The 20,257-nt window shown below is 35.4% G+C and overlaps 1 protein-coding gene across 4 annotated transcripts in view; it reads left to right on the forward strand.

Annotated features, from left to right (window-relative positions):
• ERBB4 (erb-b2 receptor tyrosine kinase 4) overlaps nucleotides 1-20,257 on the forward strand; it is a 1,218,836-nt gene that overhangs the window by 863,219 nt on the left and 335,360 nt on the right. For all 4 annotated transcript variants that reach the window (XM_043910154.1, XM_043910156.1, XM_043910155.1 and 1 more), the window contains exon 5: nucleotides 5,389-5,454. In XM_043910154.1, the coding sequence (XP_043766089.1) occupies nucleotides 5,389-5,454 (66 nt within the window). The remainder of the gene's footprint in view (nucleotides 1-5,388; nucleotides 5,455-20,257) is intronic.

Here is a 20,257-nt window from a genome sequence, read left to right on the forward strand (position 1 = left end):
CCAGTTTTTAAAAGAACTGAAAGAAGACTCCAAGGATGTAATGGCGTCACCTTTTAGCTAGGGGCAGTTTGGGGATATAATCTTTTACGGTTGCCAGTGGCTTTATATTTTGTAACTCTTCAACTATCCCAGCATATTACTTGCATAAGGCAGTACAGAGGTGCATATTAAATCCTGCCCTTGCTGTCAGGCAGTTTCACAAACAAGCAAAACTTCCAACATGAATTTATGACTTAAAATTATCAATGGACATGAATTTGAGTAAATTCTGGGAGTTGGTGATGGACAGGGAGGCCTGGAGTTCTGCAGTCCATGGGGTCACAAAGAATCAGACATGACTGAGTGACTGAACTGAAGTGAACTGAAAATTATCAAAGAGACTCAGGGATTCTAGCTGCTAAAAAAGAATACAAAAGCTACATTTTTTAATAACATCTGCTGGACAAGCATAAAAGATTAAAATTAGTCCTATTTGTTAACATCTCAGTCACTTCAATTGTGTCTGACTCTTTGCGACCCCATGGACTGTAGCCTACTAGGCTCATCTGTCCATAGGATTTCCCAGGCAAGAATACTGGAGTGGGCAGCCATTTCCTCCTCCAGGGCGTGAGCATGAGAATGATGAATAATGGATTGACAAACAGAGGTGACTGCCTGTGAATTAAAATAACACTTATATGCAATAATCAGCACTCATTTTTTAATTATTTGTTAAAGTGAGAGAAATGCTTTTTAAAATTTTTGTTTTGTAGTTAAGAGATCTTCAACTGAGTCAGAATGACAGGAAATGGAAATATTAATTTAAATAACTATGCTGTGACTAAACTGAATGGAAACATCAGGTTCTTATTTTTAACTAGTGGATTTTCCCAAATAGTTTTAAAAGAATTGTTACAATAAGTAATGAAAACAAAAATGATGTAGTTGATTGAAACATGGAGATTGGCAGATTTTGATGGCATTGACAAAGGCTCAGGGCCGCTAAGTGTTTCATGCATTTACATAAGCTAGTGTCTAGTTTCTCTTTTTTCCTGTCCTCCTTTTAAAAAGAAACTACTGGAGAAGTAGTTTATAAAATGAAGTGACACTAAAATATTATTGACATATACAGTTTCTTTTCCCCATGGACTCAGGCATCCCATGGTACGACTCATCTGAGAATAGAGGACAGAAAGAAAGTTTTGAATAAGACAGTAAGCCATAGTTAAAGTATTAGCATTTCTGTTGGGACACAAACAATAAGAGGCCACATTTATTCTCTCCACTGGGATGCTCTGGGCAGATCTCATTTTGGGTGTTGTGTAGATAAATCATATATGGGGAACATAATGGACTTCAGAACTACCAGGCTTTACACTGGGAATGATCCACCACAGCCTGGCTTTGTCTACCTCTTTCTTCTTGAGCTGGGGGTGGGGAGTGACTATTGAAAAAATCATATATATTGACTTCTTTCTTTAAACATATAGAGGGTGAACATCATATATAACATAACCAAAACCTTTTCCCTGAATTAAGCCTGAATTTTCTTAGAACAGTAACCATTTCTGCTTCAGCTTAATTCCAATATTTCTCATAGTTCCTGATATGCAGATACAGATGCTATTCAAGAAATACTTATGAATAGATGGATGAGAGGAAAATAGGAAAGAAAAATTAGCAGATTTTCCCCCCCAGTTCTGGATGAATAATTACTAAGGAGACAATTCTGGGCAACAAAAATGTTGGGGAAAAAAAGCTAAAAACAGATTTTTTAAAAAAATATTAGACATAATAGTCCCTAAAACTACCTGCATCATATTGCCAACTTGTGTCCAACTCTGCGACACCATGGACTGTACCCTACCAGGAGTCTCTGTCCATGGGATTCTCCAGGGAAGCATATTGAAGTGGGTTGCCATTTCCTTTTCCAGGGGATCTTCCTGACCCAGAGCTCAAACCTGCATCTCCTGCTTGGCAGGAGGATCCTTTACCTCTGAGCCACCTGGGACGCTCCTTAAAACTACATTACTCAGTTGTCTGCAAGAATCAAATGAAGTTAGCCCAAGTGCTGTGTATCACACAGTTTTGAAAACCAAAAGCTGAACTGCTGAATGCCTGAATAGATATCAAAAGGCTCAGAGCTCTAGAAACAGTGAAACAAAGGACAGGGCAGAAGGAGCACCCATTGATTCAGGAGCAGCAGATTCAATTCACGGTCCTCCAGCATACTTGTCATTGTAGAACTTGACATGTGTGGGCCAAGTGATCACCTTCATTTGGTTTCTAAAAGGGACGGAGGGAATCTAAGTCAGAGTAAAACCCTGGAAAAGAAGCATTGTTAGGTTCCTCTTTTAGGAGTGATTAATATTTTTGTTTTAATATGAGTGAAAAATGAAAACTACCAAATAAAATGTCTTAACAGTACATAGACATCGCAGTTAAATTATTAATATTTAAAACTACTGTGTGTGTGTAGGCACTATATCACTTATGCCCAAAGAAATGGGTCTTGCCATCACATTTTGATAAGAATCATAAACAAAATTTCTAGTAATACTTCTTTTATATTAAATATGAGAGTACGCCTTGAAATGGTAAATTGAAGCTGCAAGAATAAGAAGATTAAAAAATATGTAATCCATTTAAAGGGGATCCATCGAAGATGTTAATATGTCTAATGTTACTCAGCACATTTTAACAGCTACAGATAGTTGTTCATTAACAATAAATAAAGCTAAATATTTTATTAGAGCCAAACACTATTAGAGAAGTCATAGATTAAAGGATAGATCGTCCTCTGCTTCAGACAATTAACAGACTACTTAATGGGCCAATTTAAAGGATTCTCACATATCTAAAGAAAGACATCAACATTAACCACTTTCTCAAAAAAGTTTGTACTCAGAAAAAGTTTGCAATGCTTTCCATTTTGTCTCACAGTCCTTTCTAATTTCCGCTGGTATAAATCAATTTAGATTTATTAGCTTTATACAAAAGAACTCCAGTCAGTTTTTAATAATAATTATCATTATCACTGATTAAAGTTATATTGTTCAGGCCAGATGGAGTTCTTTTCCTGTCAGCTAGAATGAGCTTGCATTATGTAGTTATAATGTGTTTGGATTTAAATAAACAGATGGCAGAGTGACAGGATATTGTATGCTGGTGATGTCAGTAGCAGTGCTTCACAAACAGAATTGCTTTAAATAAACTCCATTGGGGCCAGGATCTTGACACTTATAAGACTGTGGCTGGGATTGAGCTTAAGTATTGTATTAATTTGAAAATCGTGCTGTTCACTTGTGGAAGAGTAGACCAGTAGAATGGTCTGAGGGTCAGCCTTTGAAAGTGTATCTGCTGAATCTGTCTGTTAACTGAATAAGTCTTTAACATGCTAGATCCATACAGTCTCATAAAGAGAGACAAGAACAAACAAACAAACAAAAATGCCCCAGTTGTAAGAACTTCCACATCCAAAAGGAAATAAAAATTAAATAAAAGGAAGGGTTAAAGACTGTGGGTCAAGGAAAGATGGAAACCTTTGATATAACCTTATTCCATAATTTTTACAATGTATTTAGCTATGTTAAAATGAACATCTTGAATAGGCGTGTAGCCATTCACAATTTATATTAGAAAATTAACAATAAAGGTTAATAGTGTGTTATAGAAAAGATTTTATCTTTGATAAATTTTTGTGTCCACTTTTCCCAAAAGATAAAACCATTCCATATTCTTGTACTCAAAAAAGTTTGGAGTGAACCTATGAAATTCAACAGCAAACTTCAAGGAGAGTCAGTACACATGATTTCTTCTAGTTAATATTCTTTTGTTGTGATTGTAGGGAATTTTTCTGTGGGACAGCTTTTTTCACTGAGGCCAGTACCATAGTAGCATCATCATTAAAAGGAAAATGAGGCCACAGGAAATAAAGGCTGATCTTTGAGAAAGAAAGTAGTATCAATAAAAGTTTTAGAAGAGGATATTAGAAAAATAATTGAAATTAAACTTCCCCAAATAAACGAATTCTTTTAAATGCTTGAAATATTTATATAAAGTGTTGGTTTGCAAATTGGCACCTGTACATAAAAGGCAAGGAGAGGTGGAAGAAAGAGGCAGCCCACACTGGATTTGTAGGTGACAAGTTTCATAAGCTAGGGGACTTAAGTATGAGACTTGTCTTGGGCAGCAGCAAGATAAGTAGATTTCAGCATCCGCCTGTCAGAGTCTTAAAAGTTTGCATCAAGGTCTTAACTAAATTTGGTCACTTACTCAGTCCAGATGGTCTCAACAACACCTTTCTCTCTCAAGGCTATGTCCTTGAAACAGCTGCTAGCATGAGGATAGTCAGAGGGACATACATTTCAAGGACAGCGGAGCAGGTGAGAAGCCTCTGATCGCCCAGGTTCAGCTTACAGGTCAACTCAGACACAACCTCTGAATGTCCTCCTCCACAGGAATATAGCTAATATTGTTTCATAACTATAAATGGAAAATAACCTTTAAAAATTGTGAATCGTGGCATACACCTGAAACTTATTAATACTGTATATTAATTATACCTCAATAAAAAGTTTTAAAAAGACGAAGTGCAAACTGATGGTTACCAAAGGGGAAGGGGGAGGGATAAATTAGGAGTTTGATATTAAAATATACACACTACTATATAAAAAACAGATAAAAAGCCAGGACTTTCTGTATAGCGTAAAAGTGATATTCAGTATCTTGTAACAACCTATGATGAAAGAGAATGTAAATATATATACATACATGCACACACACATACACACACTTATTTGTACAACCTAATCTCCTTGATGTACACCTGAAACTAATACAACATTGTAAATCAGCCATATTTCAATAATTTTTTAAAGATACAAAAGACTTTTGACAAAAAGATATAATCTAAATTATGTAAACAACCTTTTTTCTGAAGGTTTATCCTATGTTTGTAATATATTTTTGTTTTCATCGACTCCACCTTCTTTTACACTGTTGATTTAATCCTTAATGTTTGTTGATATTAGTGGGCTGTGAACTTTTGAATTTATATCAAGTAGAATAGATCAGTAGAATAAAAATATTCAGTAGTTGAAGTAAAGCTTATTTCATGTAAATATTTACTTCTGGCTATCCAGGAGCATTCACAAAGTCATGTATTTCCTTTTCTTGTAATACGGTGAGAGGATTTTTGAATATCAAGAGATTGTATTTCTCTGCTTCATATGTATTTGACATTCAAATTTTGCTACTTAAGTGGGCATTTTATGAGCTATGTTTCAACTCTAGTATGACATAAAAATCCACATAAAGAAGTAGGAATATTTCCTTTGAGGTGTTAGCTCCCAGTCAGAGTGAAAGATTAAAGATGATAATACACACGTGCTTTTTCCTACTCTACAGGTGGACGTTGCCATAAGTCCTGTACGGGCCGATGCTGGGGACCCACGGAAAATCATTGCCAGACTTGTAAGTGTTCAACAGTGGGAAACGTAGGCGTGAAATGGTCATGTAATTTTAATAACTGAAGCTCTTCACACTTCTGGTTATCAGAAACCTGAAAATGAGCTTTGCTTCTGTGTGGTAGACCAGTTTCTATGTAAGTCAACTGCCTAATTTCATTGCTTTCAAGTGAAACATCATCATTTCTTATATGTCTTTGTGGTTTCTAGATTAATGATACAGCACAGATGTGGTGATATTAACAATGACTTCAGAGTCCATACATCAGAGGAAGTAGGAAATCCAAATGTATACAACATGATAATTAACTGAATTTCAGGTTAACTGACTATTTCAGTGTTTTTCCCAAATATTAACCTGACTATCCATTCACTGGAGAAAGAAAAAAGGAAAAGGATACTGTGTACCCACTCTGTTCTTGGCACAGAGATAAAAACTGTGTGAAGTATAAACATAGATTTGCTATGAAACACAATGTATCTTGCCCTTAGTGTATATTATCTTTTGTATTAGTTCTTAAAATAAGTATGAGGATCATCATCACTGCTAAGATATTTGAAAACAAACTTTACTGAACATAAAGACAAATATCTAATGTTTTAACATTCTTAAAGCTGTGATGCTTAAATCAGTACTGAACTTTTGCTAAGCTTAAGGATAAATGTTTTCTTTTAAAAGGAAACACAAAGTGCTCCATATAAATGGTAAAGAATTTTCTTCCTGCTATAATAATAACAGCTGAAATAATAAATGGAAAAGAGTGTGGAGGCTATTTCAAATGTATTTCTTTTTTTAGCATAGAAGACACAGAAAATATTATTAAAAAAGTTGAACATACAAATATTAGATATTGTGGAAATTCCTTACACTGTTGGATGAAAGTGTAGACTTAAGTTATTTAAGAAAAGCAATGTTTTATGGCAGCAATGTTTTGGCAAGAATTTTAAGCAGGATTCTAAAGTAATATTGGATTACTGTGTGAAATGCATTCACTGTGACATTGGACAAAATGTTTTAATGGCATCCTACAAATACAAGAGAGCCTCACTCTGCATGTCCAAAGCAAAGAATAATTATTCAGCAGACAATGTTAATAATACCAAAGGTTAAGAAGTCCTGTAATAGGTAATTAATCTAGGCTGGGCCAATCAGATTCTCTTTCTAGAGAATTTGAACTTGGGATCGACAGGTGCTGGTTACACCACCTTAGAAACTTAAAGAGAGATTAAACTTAGCTGAGATGTCTGTTTTGGAGCCATGTGTATTAATGAGAAGGAGAAATAACCAGTCCTCAGTGACACCGAAGAATTAATCAGCCATGTAGAGGCAAGGGATAATTGGAGAGAGAAAGATTTTGACCTTTTTTGCTTCCTTGTTCTCTGGTCTTCCTGATGTCCAAATGTACTTCTTTCTTTGAGGACCTTAATAAATGCAATATTCTAATACATTTGAATTAGTTTTGTTACTTGCCACCAAGTTGGGGGTGGTAGGGAGTCTTGAGTAAGACTGTTATCAAGCCATAGCTCATGTTATCAAATCATCAGTCACACAGTCATTTAATTCACCTAATTTTCCAGCATGGAAATTAAGCTCACTACAATAACATAAAATTGGCTTAATGGTTACTGTGCCTACTCCACAGAGTCTATCAAATTTAAATTCCACAAACATTTACTTATATCCAATACATGCAAACTCAAATTTTAGAATAGTATTCATTTGCATGGATTTTTACAGTTTATAAAATATTTCCATTTTAAAATTTATTTTCACAATATTTCTATTATTTAAAGAAGTCAGTTATCATTAACCTCATTCCACAATCGGGAAATGTCAACAGAGGAAATATTTAAGAGAGTTGTTAAATTTATGCAGGTAATACCTGAGATTTTGACCTAACTGTCCTGAACCTAAGAATAATACCGTTTCCTGTATACCATATTGCATAGCAGTTAGGGGACAAGGACACTGGATTTATAGTCAGCCAGACGATAAAAATCTCAGTTGTTTCCACTTTCTAGCATTAGAAAGTGATTTAATTTTTAAACCTCAGTTACTATATCTATAAAATGGAGATATTAAACTTACCTCAGAGGGTTACTTCTTTGGAATCAAATTCAGTACAATAATAATGTGGTTTATATGTTTAAGTATTCTTGTTGTATACTAAGGACCTAGTAAATAATAGATAATATTATAATAAACTAAAAGAGATACTGTTAGAAAACTTAATCCAACTTAAATCTGAGTGAATGCATGTAGGAGCAAAACTTCAGACCACTTCTAGCTTGTGAATGATACTGACATAGATGACTGGGGAATAAATAGCAAAAACACTGGATTGAAGAGAAGGATGCTTGCCTTTATCACTCACTTCTGTTCTCTGTTTCCTCCTTTGAGTCACTCGAAAGATAAATTATATATCCATATTTATAGAGCCCCACATCCTGAGGCAAAATGTATTTTGGAAGTACTCAAAGATGTATTTATTGTAAGACCTGAAGTTTAGCAGTACAATCAGAAATTTTTTTAATTTATTTTTTATTAGTTGGAGGCTAATTACTTCACAACATTTCAGTGGGTTTTGTCATACATTGATATGAATCAGCCATAGAGTTACACATATTCCCCATCCCAAAATATTGAGAATAGACCTTATGAGAGATTCTATAGAGATATTAGATATTTAGAGAGCTCATGGCAAAGTGACATCTTGATGAACTTTTTTTTCCAAAGAAATGTAAAATTTTCCTAGCTTCCTTTAGATTACTGATAGTCCTTCTGCTAGTTAAAATGTATTACTTACCCTTACAATGTTTTGGCCACCTCACGCGAAGAGTTGACTCGTTGGAAAAGACCCTGATGCTGGGAGGGATTGGAGGCAGGAGGAGGAGGGGACGACAGAGGATGAGATGGCTGGATGGCATCACCGGCTCGATGGACATGAGTTTGAGTAAACTCCGGGAGTTGGTGATGGACAGGGAGGCCTGGTGTGCTGCAATTCATGGGGTCGCAAAGGGTTGGACACGACTGAGCAACTGAACTGAACTGAACACCTACTTCAGATGTACTTATCTCTGAGCCCTGATTAAACTTTTTAAAAATCAGGAAACAGGCTGGGCAAATTTTTGAAAATATCCTGCTTTTATTGACTAAGCATACAAAAATGAATTTTAGGATCTTTTAGACATCATATTTATCATTTACAGATGATTTCTTTCCTTATGACTGAAACAAATTCACTTCAGTGAGGGTTTCTCTGGAGGTATTCAGTTTCATATTTGTCAAATATTTCATTACTTTTATGAATAATTACTCTTTGATATTTTGCATATATTAGGAAGAAAGGTAAAATATTTAAAAGCTCCACACCTTAGCCAAGGACACTGACCTCAAAATACATATTATTTGCCCCATTATATCAATGCTGACATCCTCCCACAGGGTTTCCTCCTAAAACAGCAAATATGCCAGGAATGATCCTCTGTGTCACTAAATGGTAAGAAGTCACAGTAAAGACAAGTAATTCAGGTCCTAGGAAAACTAGTCCATGATAATGAGTGACTTGTTAGGATGAATGAAGTGAAGAGTGGTGATTAGAGTGAAAACATCTCTGAGCAGAGATATGGAAAAGCAAAAATGGTGATGATATCGATGATAAGTTTGAGGGAAGGTCTGTAGGATTCAGAAGTTTTAAAAAGAAGAAATGAGGAAGAGGTTTGAGGTTTTGTTTTTAATAGATTTTGCGAAGTGGGACGAGAGTGTTAATAAATGGACAGCTTAGTATTGTAGGTGGGCAAAATTTGCCACCTTAAAATGTGTCTCTTTGGTATGAGGATTAATTTAGGCTATTTTTAAGGCTTGGAAAACTTGGAAAACTTTGATCTTTCCCCTAACTTCCTAGAAAAGTGCAGATAAATAAGCTATCCCATGAAGGGAACTGTGCCCACGGACAACCGTAGCATGAACTAGGTGTGTCTGATGAGGAGGCACTTTGCAGTCTGTTTGTTAAAATTCCTCTGAATCCCACTGTCTCTGTGTTCCAAACATTCAGTTTTCTATCTCCATCTCAATTGGCTTCATCACCTTTGAAGTCCCAAATCACTTTTCCCAACATCCTGCTTTGTCTTTAGCTGAAAATTGTTTTTAAAGTGAGAGTTTTGGCCATTTTGGCAAGACTCAGTTTTATTGCATTTCTCCCATGCATACATGTTATTAATCTTTTATTTGACTTTCTCCTGTTAGGCTGCCTCCTGTCAATATAATTTGTAAGCCAGCCAGAAGAATGTAGAAGGGTAGAAGAAAATTTTTCTTCTCAGCACTTTGGACAACAGTTCACCATGCATACCTATAAAATTTTTAATTTTTTAGCAAAATTTAGTAACATGTTGCAACTTCTTTTGTATCCTGCTTTGGTTGTTACAGTTAGCTTTGATTGCATATTGAATAATGCAAATGTGCCATTTTCCTCTATGACATTTGATAACCTTCATACTGTAAACTCTGAAGCCAGCAGCTATTTTAAAAATGTTTTTTTCTAAAATGTTTTAAAAATTAAAATATTTTCTAAACAAATTCCTTAAAAAATTAAGAAAATCTAAAGAATTTTGTAAATATTAAAGCAAGTAAATTGTTCTTGTAGAATCAAACCAGGTGTTCCATCCTGTTTTACTCAGGAGTCTGATTTTCTAAAATAGCTTAAATTCATTATTTTAAGATCCTTTTTGATGTTAGAGTATCATGACTATAAACCTAACAGAAATATTTCTCACATAGTTGTAAAAGGTCAAAATAGAACTTATGAAGGGTACTATGGGCCTGCATTGTACGTGGAGCTGTGACTCAAAAGTTGAAAGTGCTTTTAAGCTCAGTTAAATCGTGGCCGCATTGCTCCACAGCACAGCTTAAGTAAATTGATTCAGTGGATTAATGTACTCATGTCAGGGGAAACAAACTTATCTGCTGTGTGAAGTCTGAAGCTTATAGTAGTATTATTTAGTAGGCTTACTTGTAAGAGTGACAACTCTCTCTGTTCCTAAGAACTGAGTCCTAAGGTTTGTGCTGGAAGGTTTAGGTGTGAAAGAGACTAAGCTTTAAGAAATAAATAATAATGATTAAAGGAACAAAGTTATCTCTCTCCCTGCAAGATATATGAATCACACTTATCTCATTTAAAATAGATACTGCATGTCCTTTTTTATCTTTAAGCACAGTATCAAGCCAGCTTTCTCCAGTCTCCTATTATCAGCCTGGGTGGTTATTACATTTTACGCTTTTCTTTTGTCATCTCAGTTAGGAACTGTGCTTGGGAGGATGAGGCAGGCATAGATCAAAATATTACAGTTTGATTCTCCCAACCTTACACGTTTTACATTAAAGCAGTTACTTACAATTGTCCTTAACTGCAGGTTATATAAGTCAAATTTTCTCAGCTGATTACCACTCAATATATTCTTCAGTTTCTAGTTGCTTTATAAGGGACACTTCTTGCTTAGAAACTAATTGAAAAATGTAAGTGCACTTGACAATATGTTAAAACATTGTTGCCTTTTAAACCAAAATGTCACAGCAAAAAAAAAAAAAAAAGAGGAAATGACTGCTTCAGCTTGTTCATTAAATTGATTAATGAAAAGCATTATTTTAACCAAAGGAAAACTTCTAGAGGAATTCATCTTTTATTTCTACAGTATTCTTCCTACCTAGGTTATCTCAAAATCTTTTTTTTAATTAAAATAAAATAGCATTGAAATTAATACAAACAGTATCTTTGTTTTAGTGTAGATAATTGTGAATAGAGCATATTATGATATTGGCAAAATAAAAGCTTGTGCCAACCAACACTTTATGTTATTTATTGTTTCTGTACAAACTATATAGAACATGCTAGGAGAAATTAGAAATTATTTAGCATTTTTCTCATTTATTATACTTGTGCACACAAAATTACTTTCAGTAGTTGCAATATATTAAAACTTTAGTTTAAATAGGAAGAAAACCTTGGTCTGGCTTATGGATTCTATTCAGTTCTAGGGTGAAATTTAGAAATAGCTAAACTTGCTTTTATTCCTTCTAAAATATATTTGGAACTTCTTTGAAATGAATATTAAAATATAAGAAAATATTATATATGTTTCTTCCTCAAAATTTAAGCAAGGAAATGTAGCAACTCGAAACTAAATTGCATTTTTTTCCCATGAAATTTCCAATTTTCCTGTGGACAGTAAAATCAAAATGGCAAATTATTAAAATAATATACTAATTATACTCATATAACATGCATACAGTTTGTCTAAAGTATAATTGTGTTTACAATATTTCTGTAACAAACCCTTTTTAAAGAGAAGGTATAATGCAGTAAATAAATATCCAATTAGAGCAGAGAAAAGCAAGTGGGAGCTAATGAAGAGAAAAGAAGTGCTGAGCCAGCAGGCTCAATCAATCAGGATAACAGCGAGCCTTTGTTGAAAGCCAACATCTTTAATTAAAACCCTTGTATTTTACTAATAACTTTGCATGTCCATAACCCTTCCTATTGATTTCAATTATTTCCTTATTTTGGGATTAGTAGTTTCTGGAGATATTGTAAAATTAAGGGAAGCACTACTAATATGCTGTTTATTTTGCTGTACATTGATAATATTTGTTGTAATTGGATGATCTTTGTCAAAGATTTAAAGAAAGTGATGTTCATTTTAGTTATCTGAAATGCTCTTTATAATACAATTTAATGTGATTCAGGGAATATCATTTAAAGCCATGTTAAAGGCTCAAGGGGTAAAAAGAAATATACAAAATTGTGCCTGTTCTCTGGAAATGCTCTGGGTACAAGACAAAGCCAAAGAGTGTTTGAAAAGATTGGAAAGAACACTGAACTGAGGACATCAGATGATGAGACATTTAGTCCTATTTCTAAACTAATTGAGATTCAAGGAATTCAGTTTTCTCAAGTTCCCTTATGGACCAAATAAAAGTTTGAACAAAGATGATTTTTATACATGCTTTTCTGCATAGTTATGATGTTTGCGCTATACAGTCAGCAAAAACAAGATTGGGAGAGAGCTGACTGAAGCTCAGATCACGAACTCCTTATTGCCAAATTCAGATTGAAATTGAAGAAAGTAGGGATAACTGCTAGACCATTCAGGTATGACCTAAATCAAATCCCTTACAATTATACAGTTGAAGTGACAAATAGATTCAAGGGATTAGGTCTGATAGACAGAGTGCCTGCAGAACTATGGACGGGGTTCATGCCGTTGTACAGGAGGCAGTGATCAAGACCATCCCAAAGAAAAAGATATGCAAAAGGCAAAATGCTTATCTGTGGAGGCCTTAATAATAGCTGAGAAAAGAAGAAAAGTGAAAGGTAAAGGAGAAAAGGAAAGATATACCCATTTGGATGCAGAGTTCCAAAGAATAGCAAGGAGAGATGAGAAAGCCTTCCTCAGTGATCAGTGCAAAGAAATAGAGGAAAACAACAGAATGCGAAAGACTAGAGATCTCTTCAAGAAAATTAGAGATACCAAGGGAACATTTCATGCAAAGATGGGCACAGTAAATGACAGAAATGATATGGACCTACAGAAGCAGAAAATATTAAGAAGAGGTGGCAAAAATACACAGAAGAACTGTACAAAAAAATCTTCACGACCCAGATAATCACTATGGTGTGATCACTCGCCTGGAGCCAGACATCCTGGAATGTGAAGTCAAGTGGGCTTTAGGATGCATCACTACAAACAAAGCTAGTAGAAGTGATGGAATTCCAGTTAAGCTATTTCAGATCCTAAAAGATGATGTTATAAAAGTGCTGCACTCAATATGCCAGCAAATTTGGAAAACTCAGTAGTGGCCACAGGACTGGAAAAGGTCAGTTTTCATTCGAATCCCAAAGAAGTGCAATGTTAAAAGAATGTTAAAGAATGTTCAAACTACCACACAATTGCACTCATCTCACATGCTAGCAGTGTGATGTTCAAAATTCTCCAAGCCAGTCTTCAACAGTATGTGAACCGTGAACTTCCAAAAGTTCAAGCTGTATTTAGAAAAGGCAGAGGAACCAGAGATCAAATTGCCAACATCTTTTGGATCATCAGAAAAGCAAGAGAGTTTCGGAAAAACATCTACTTCTGCTTTATTGACTATGCCAAAGCCTTTGACTGTGTGGATCACCACAAACTGTGGAAAATTCGAAGAGATGGGAATACCAGACCACATTACCTGCCTCCTGTGAATTCTGTATACAGTTCAAGAAGCAACAGTCAGAACTGGACATGGAACAGCAGACTGGTTCCAAATCGGGAAAGGAGTATTTCAAAGCTGTATATTGTCACCCTGCTTACTTAACTTCTATACAAAGTATATCATGTGAAATGCCAGGCTGGATGAAGCACAAGCTGGAATCAAGATTTGTGGGAGAAATATCAATAACATCAGATATGCAGATGACACCACCCTTATGGCAGAAGGTGAAGAATAAAGAACCTCTTGATTAAAGTGAAAGAAGAAACTGAAAAAGTTGGCTTAAAATTCAACATGCAGAGAACTAAGATCGTGACATCTGGTCCCATCACTTCATGGCAAATAAATGGGGAAACAATGACAGACTTTATTTCTTTGGGTTCCAGAATCACTGCAGATGGTGACTGAGGTCATTAAATTAAAAGATGCTTGACCTTGGAAGAAAAGCTATGACCAACCTAGACAGCATATTAAAAAGCAGAGACTACTTTGCCAACAAAGTTCTGTCTAGTTAAAACTATGGTTTTTCTAGTAGTCATGTTGTGGATGTTAGAGTTGGACTATAAAGAAAGCTGAGTGCCAAAGAATTGATGCTTTTGAACTGAAGTGTTGGGGAAGACTCAGAGTCTCTTTTGCTGCAAGGAGATTTAACCAGTCAATCCTGAAAGTCGGTCTTGAATATTCATTGGAAGGACTGATGCTAAAGCTGAAACTCCAATACTTTGGCCACCTGATGTGAAGAACTGAATCATTTGAAAAGACTCTGATGCTTAGAAAGATTGAAGGCAAGAGAAGGGGACAACAGAGGATGAGACAGTTGATTGGATGGTATCACCGACTCAATGGATGTGAGTTTGAGTAAGCTCCGGGAGTTGGGATGGACAGGGAAGCCTGGCATGCTGTAATCCATGGTGTCACAAAGTGTTGAACATGACTGAGCTACTGAACTCAACTGATATTTGCATGTGGGCACACACAGTGGTTAGCCATAGATATAAATGATACAGATTTATGCTCAGATATTTTGAGGAAATATTTTATGTTAGTTTTAGCCTATAGACAGTGATTTTGTATACTTGGAATGCTTGAGGCATTCACCTGGGCCACTACTACATGTGATAAGTCCCTAAAGGTATTCTGGAACTGAGTCAAACTTGTGGCTGGACCAGCCCTTATGGTTCTTGTTATAATTGCAAGATGTACCTCAGCAGTAACCATCAGGGAACTTTGAAAAAGCATGGTTTATTATTCACAGGTCAAGGAGGTATGGCAGGCTCAATAGCTGCCCAGTGAGGTCATAGGTAGAGAGAAAGTGTAGACCTGTAGCCCTGTCTTTGTTGGAGTGAGTACAGGTTAGTACTTAGGACTTTACAAGTTCACTCTTTACTGATCAATTTTAAATATAGCAGCAAGAATTTAGATATGGAAACAGAAAAGTGAGGTCACTTAAAATGTCGGTTATCTGGGTTACCAAAAGCTTTTTTCCTAAGAGGAGAACTTCATGAGGAGGTACATTCTGGTTTCTTATCTAGGCATTTACTAGCATCTGTGTCATACACCTGGGATATGTTTGAGATGAATGTCTTAGAAGTGGATGTCTTAGCAATCAAGGGCTTCCTGGTGGCTCAGATGGTAATGAATATGCCTGCAATGCACGAGACCTGAGTTCAATACATGGGCAGAAAGATCTCCTGGAGAAGGACATGGTAACCGACTCCATTATTATTGCCTGGAGAATTCCATGGACAGAGGAACCTGCAGGACTACAGTCCGTGGGGTCACAAAGAGTCGGACACAACTGAGCAACTAACACTTAGCAAACAAAAGCTTGTATGCCTGCTAAGCTGCTTCAACCGCGCCCAACTCTGTGTGACCCCCATGGACTGTAGCCCACCAGACTCCTCTGTCCATGGGATTCTCCAGGCAATAATACTGGAGTAACTTGCTATTTCCTCCTCCAGTGGATCTTTCCAACTCAGAGATTGAACCCACCTCTCCTGTGTCTCCTGCATTGGCAGGCAGGTTCTTTACCACTAGCGCCACCTGGGAAGCCACAATCAGAAGTTTAATGTCAGGCATTTACACTCCAGGAATGCAAACTGTGGGTTGGGTAGAAGCAGGTAACCTAGTAGTGAGATCAGAGAGAGTACTGCATATTTGAAGGATTATTGAGAGGACATTGAGAAGAAAAGTCAGAAATATCTGAAAATGTTATGATTAGAAGCATTCTGTGAGTTTTCCCTGGCAGTTCAGTGATTAAGAACCGACCTTGCAATGAAGGGGACTTGGACTCAATCCCTGGTCAGGGAACTGAGATCCCACATGCCATGGATCAACTAAGCCCATGCGCTGATTCTAATGAGCCCATTGGCCACAGCTAGAGAGTCTGTGCATCTCAGTCAAAGATCCCACAGCTAAGACTTGACCCAGCAAAAAAATAAATAAATGTAATAATTTTATTATGGCAGTAATAGCAATTTATTCTGAATGCTTTGTAGCAAAAGAATCGACTGTCATTAGAATAACTATCTTTAACTATACAAGAGAACATTTCAAAATGATCTACATGTGACATGAGAGTGTCCTCTAATTAATAGAATACTCATTATAGTCACTGTTTGCTACTCTCATGATTAGGGAGTTGGGCAAGCCTGAAGAAAAATACCCTCCTTAGAGTTCTGCCTTGCATTAATCTGAGATACATCATCTATTTGCTGATTTAATTGGCTCAGCTGGAGGAAGAATTAAGTAAGTGGCACTGGGATGAGAAAGAAAAGAAGTGGATACTGGATACTTGTCAATTGTGCTTATATTAAGTAACATTTTTACTTGTTATATTAGAATACATGTGAATTCTCAAAATATCAGACATATTCCATTTCTCAAGTCAATAACAATTTTATTGATAATTTGAAAATTTATGATAGTATCATGGATACTTCTTGCCATTAACATAGATATTTTCAAAAGAAATAGTAACTATACTAATTTATGGTGAAGTAATAAAAGATAGACCCAGAGTATAATTTTCACATATCACTGATGATATTTATTTTGCAGTTATGCAAAGTCTTTTGCCCGTGAATGTTTTTCTTAATGGAGCAGTTACAGCATTATGACTATAAGAATAACTGAGATTTTGCTCTGTTTTGAATATTACTTGAACTCAGATAACTGTTACCCCGAAAGATTATTTTTCTTAACAATGAGGATATTGCATGTATTGAAGATGTATTTAATTTCATTGACTAGGGAAATGATGGAGATGAGAGACAGACTCTGACACAGGTAATTATGGATAGTTTAAAATAAAAATCAAACCACAATATTTCACCAACAGAAAATATTTTACAAAGTCTACAAACAGAAAATTTAAATAAATGGAGAGTTACCACATTCCAAGATGAGGGGACCCATAAAATGAGGGGACTCATAGGATGAAAATGTCAGTTCTTCTAAAATTAAGCTTTAATTTAACCTTCAGTCAATTCTCAATGTTTTGCTTTTAATTGAACAAAAATAGCCTAAAGTATTAATGGAAAATATATTTAATAAGTTACCCTCACACTTAAAAGGAAGAGCTATATAGAAGGACTTTTCCCAAGTATTTAAATGTTATAAAGTAGTAAGTATGAAGATAGTATCACATTAGTTCTGAATGGAACTAACTCAGTGGAATGTAATAGAAAATCCAGGTGCAATATAAAGTCTATACAGTAATTTGGTTTCTATAAAGTTAGCATTTTAATGAAAAATATAGAGGTTATTCAATAAATAGTGTTGGATCAAATGGTTCATTGTATGGGGAAAAAAATTAATAATAGGGGATTTCCCCAGTGGCTCAGTGGTAAAGAATCTGTCTGCAATGCCGGAAACCCTGGTTCAATTCCTGGCATGGAAGATCCCCTGGCGACAGGAACGGCTACCCACTCCAGGTTTCTGGCCTATAGAATTCCATGGACTGTATAGTCCATTGGGTTGCAAAGAGTTGGACACAACTGAGCGACTTTCACTTTCATGGAAAAAATAAGTTAGATCCCCGCCATAAAACAAAACATGAGATTAATTGTACATTAAAGTTTAAAGGCATCAAATAGACAATAGATTATAGATGGATTATAGACTAAAAGTTTCAAAAGCATGAAATGACTCAAAGTACTAGAAAAACATAGGTAAAAGTTATGATGACTTGTTTTTAAACATGACAGAAAAGTTAGAAATTTTAAAAGAGGAAAGATTATTTTAAATACAATATAGTATTTTTATTTTTAAAACAAAATATTTTAATAAAATTTTAAAAAATTAATATTTATGCAAGAAATTTGTAAAAATGTTTTTCTTCATTTATAGTCAACTACATATTTTCTTAAAACTAAATACTTTCACAATTAGATTGTCAAAGTTAAAAAGAATGATAATTCCTTTATCATTAAGGATTAAACATATCAGTGAGAGTTAAAAATATTATATGTAGACAGGCACAATCTCAATTACTGTCTTGAAAGCTTTTGGTTGTGTATTTTGTGCTGTCTTAACTGTCCTACTACCATTGAGCTATAATAGGCAGGTTGAATTATAGACACCCCCAAAGTTGACATTGGTTATTGCTACAATAGCAATTGTACATAGATCAAATAGCCAACATCCATTGGATCATCGAAAAAGCATGAGAGTCCCAGAAAAACATCTACTTCTGCTTCATTGACTATGCCAAAGCCTTTGACTGTGTAGATCACAACAAACTGTGGAAAATTCTGAAAGAGATGGGAATACCATACCACCTGACCTGCCTCTTGAGAAATCTGTATGCAGGTCAAGAAGCAACAGTTAGAACTGGTTGGAACAACAGACTGTGTCCAAATCAGGAAAGGAGTATGTCAAGGCTGTATATTGTCACCCTGCTTGTTTAACTTATATGCAGAGTGTATCATGAGAAATGCTGGGCTGGAAGAAGCACAAGCTGGAATTAAGATTGCTGGGAGATCATATGTGAAACAGATCGCCAGTCCAGGTTCGATGCATGAGAAAGGGTGCTCAGGGCTGGTGCACTGGGATGACCCAGAGGGATGGGATGAGGAGGGAGGGGGGATGGAGGTTCAGGATGGGGAACACATGTACACCCATGGCTGATTCATATCAATGTATGGCAAATCCACTACAATATTATAAAGTAATTAGCCTCAAATTAAAATAAATAAATTAAAAATTAAAATTAAAATACTGTGATAAGAGAAAAAGATTGCTGGGAGAAATATCAATAGCATCAGATATGCAGATAACACCACCCTTATGGCTGAAGGCAAAGAAGAACTAAAGAACCTCTTGATGAAAGTGAAATCTTAAAAATCAGGGCAGAAATAAATGCAAAAGAAACTAAAGAGACCATAGCAAAAATCAACAAAGCTAAAAGCTGGTTTTTTGAAAAAATAAACAAAATTGACAAACCATTAGCAAGACTCATTAAGAAGCAAAGAGAGAAGAACCAAATTAACAAAATTAGAAATGAAAATGGAGAGATCACAACAGACAACACTGAAATACAAAGGATCATAAGAGACTACTACCAGCAGCTCTATGCCAATAAAATGGACAACTTGGATGAAATGGACAAATTCTTAGAAAAGTATAACCTTCCAAAACTGAACCAGGAAGAAATAGAAGATCTTAACAGACCCATCACAAGCAAGGAAATCGAAACTGTAATCAAAAATCTTCCAGCAAACAAAAGCCCAGGACCAGATGGCTTCACAGCTGAATTCTACCAAAAATTTAGAGAAGAGCTAACACCTATCTTACTCAAACTCTTCCAGAAAATTGCAGATGAAGGTAAGCTTCCAAACTCATTCTATGAGGCCACCATCACCCTTATTCCAAAACCAGACAAAGATGCCACAAAAAAAGAAAACTACAGACCAATATCACTGATGAACATAGATGCAAAAATCCTTAACAAAATTCTAGCAAACAGAATCCAACAACATTAAAAAAATCATACACCACGACCAAGTGGGCTTTATCCCAGGAATGCAAGGATTCTTTAATATCCGCAAATCAATCAATGTAATACACCACATTAACAAATTGAAAGATAAAAACCATATGATTATCTCAATAGATGCAGAGAAAGCCTTTGACAAAATTCAACACTCATTTATGATTAAAACTCTCCAAAAAGCAGGAATAGAAGGAACATACCTCAACATAATAAAAGCTATATATGACAAACCCACAGCAAGCATCACCCTCAATGGTGAAAAATTGAAAGCATTTCCCCTGAAATCAGGAACAAGACAAGGGTGCCCACTCTCACCACTACTATTCAACATAGTGTTGGAAGTTTTGGCCACAGCAATCAGAGCAGAAAAAGAAGTAAAAGGAATCCAGATAGGAAAAGAAGAAGTGAAACTCTCACTGTTTGCAGATGACATGATCCTCTATATAGAAAACCCTAAAGACTCTACCAGAGAATTACTAGAGCTAATCAACGAATATAGTAAAGTTGCAGGATATAAAATTAACACACAGAAATCCCTTGCATTCCTATATACTAACAATGAAAAAACAGAAA

Source organism: Cervus elaphus, chromosome 8 (genome assembly GCF_910594005.1).
Source record: "Cervus elaphus chromosome 8, mCerEla1.1, whole genome shotgun sequence".
NCBI lineage: Eukaryota > Metazoa > Chordata > Mammalia > Artiodactyla > Cervidae > Cervus > Cervus elaphus.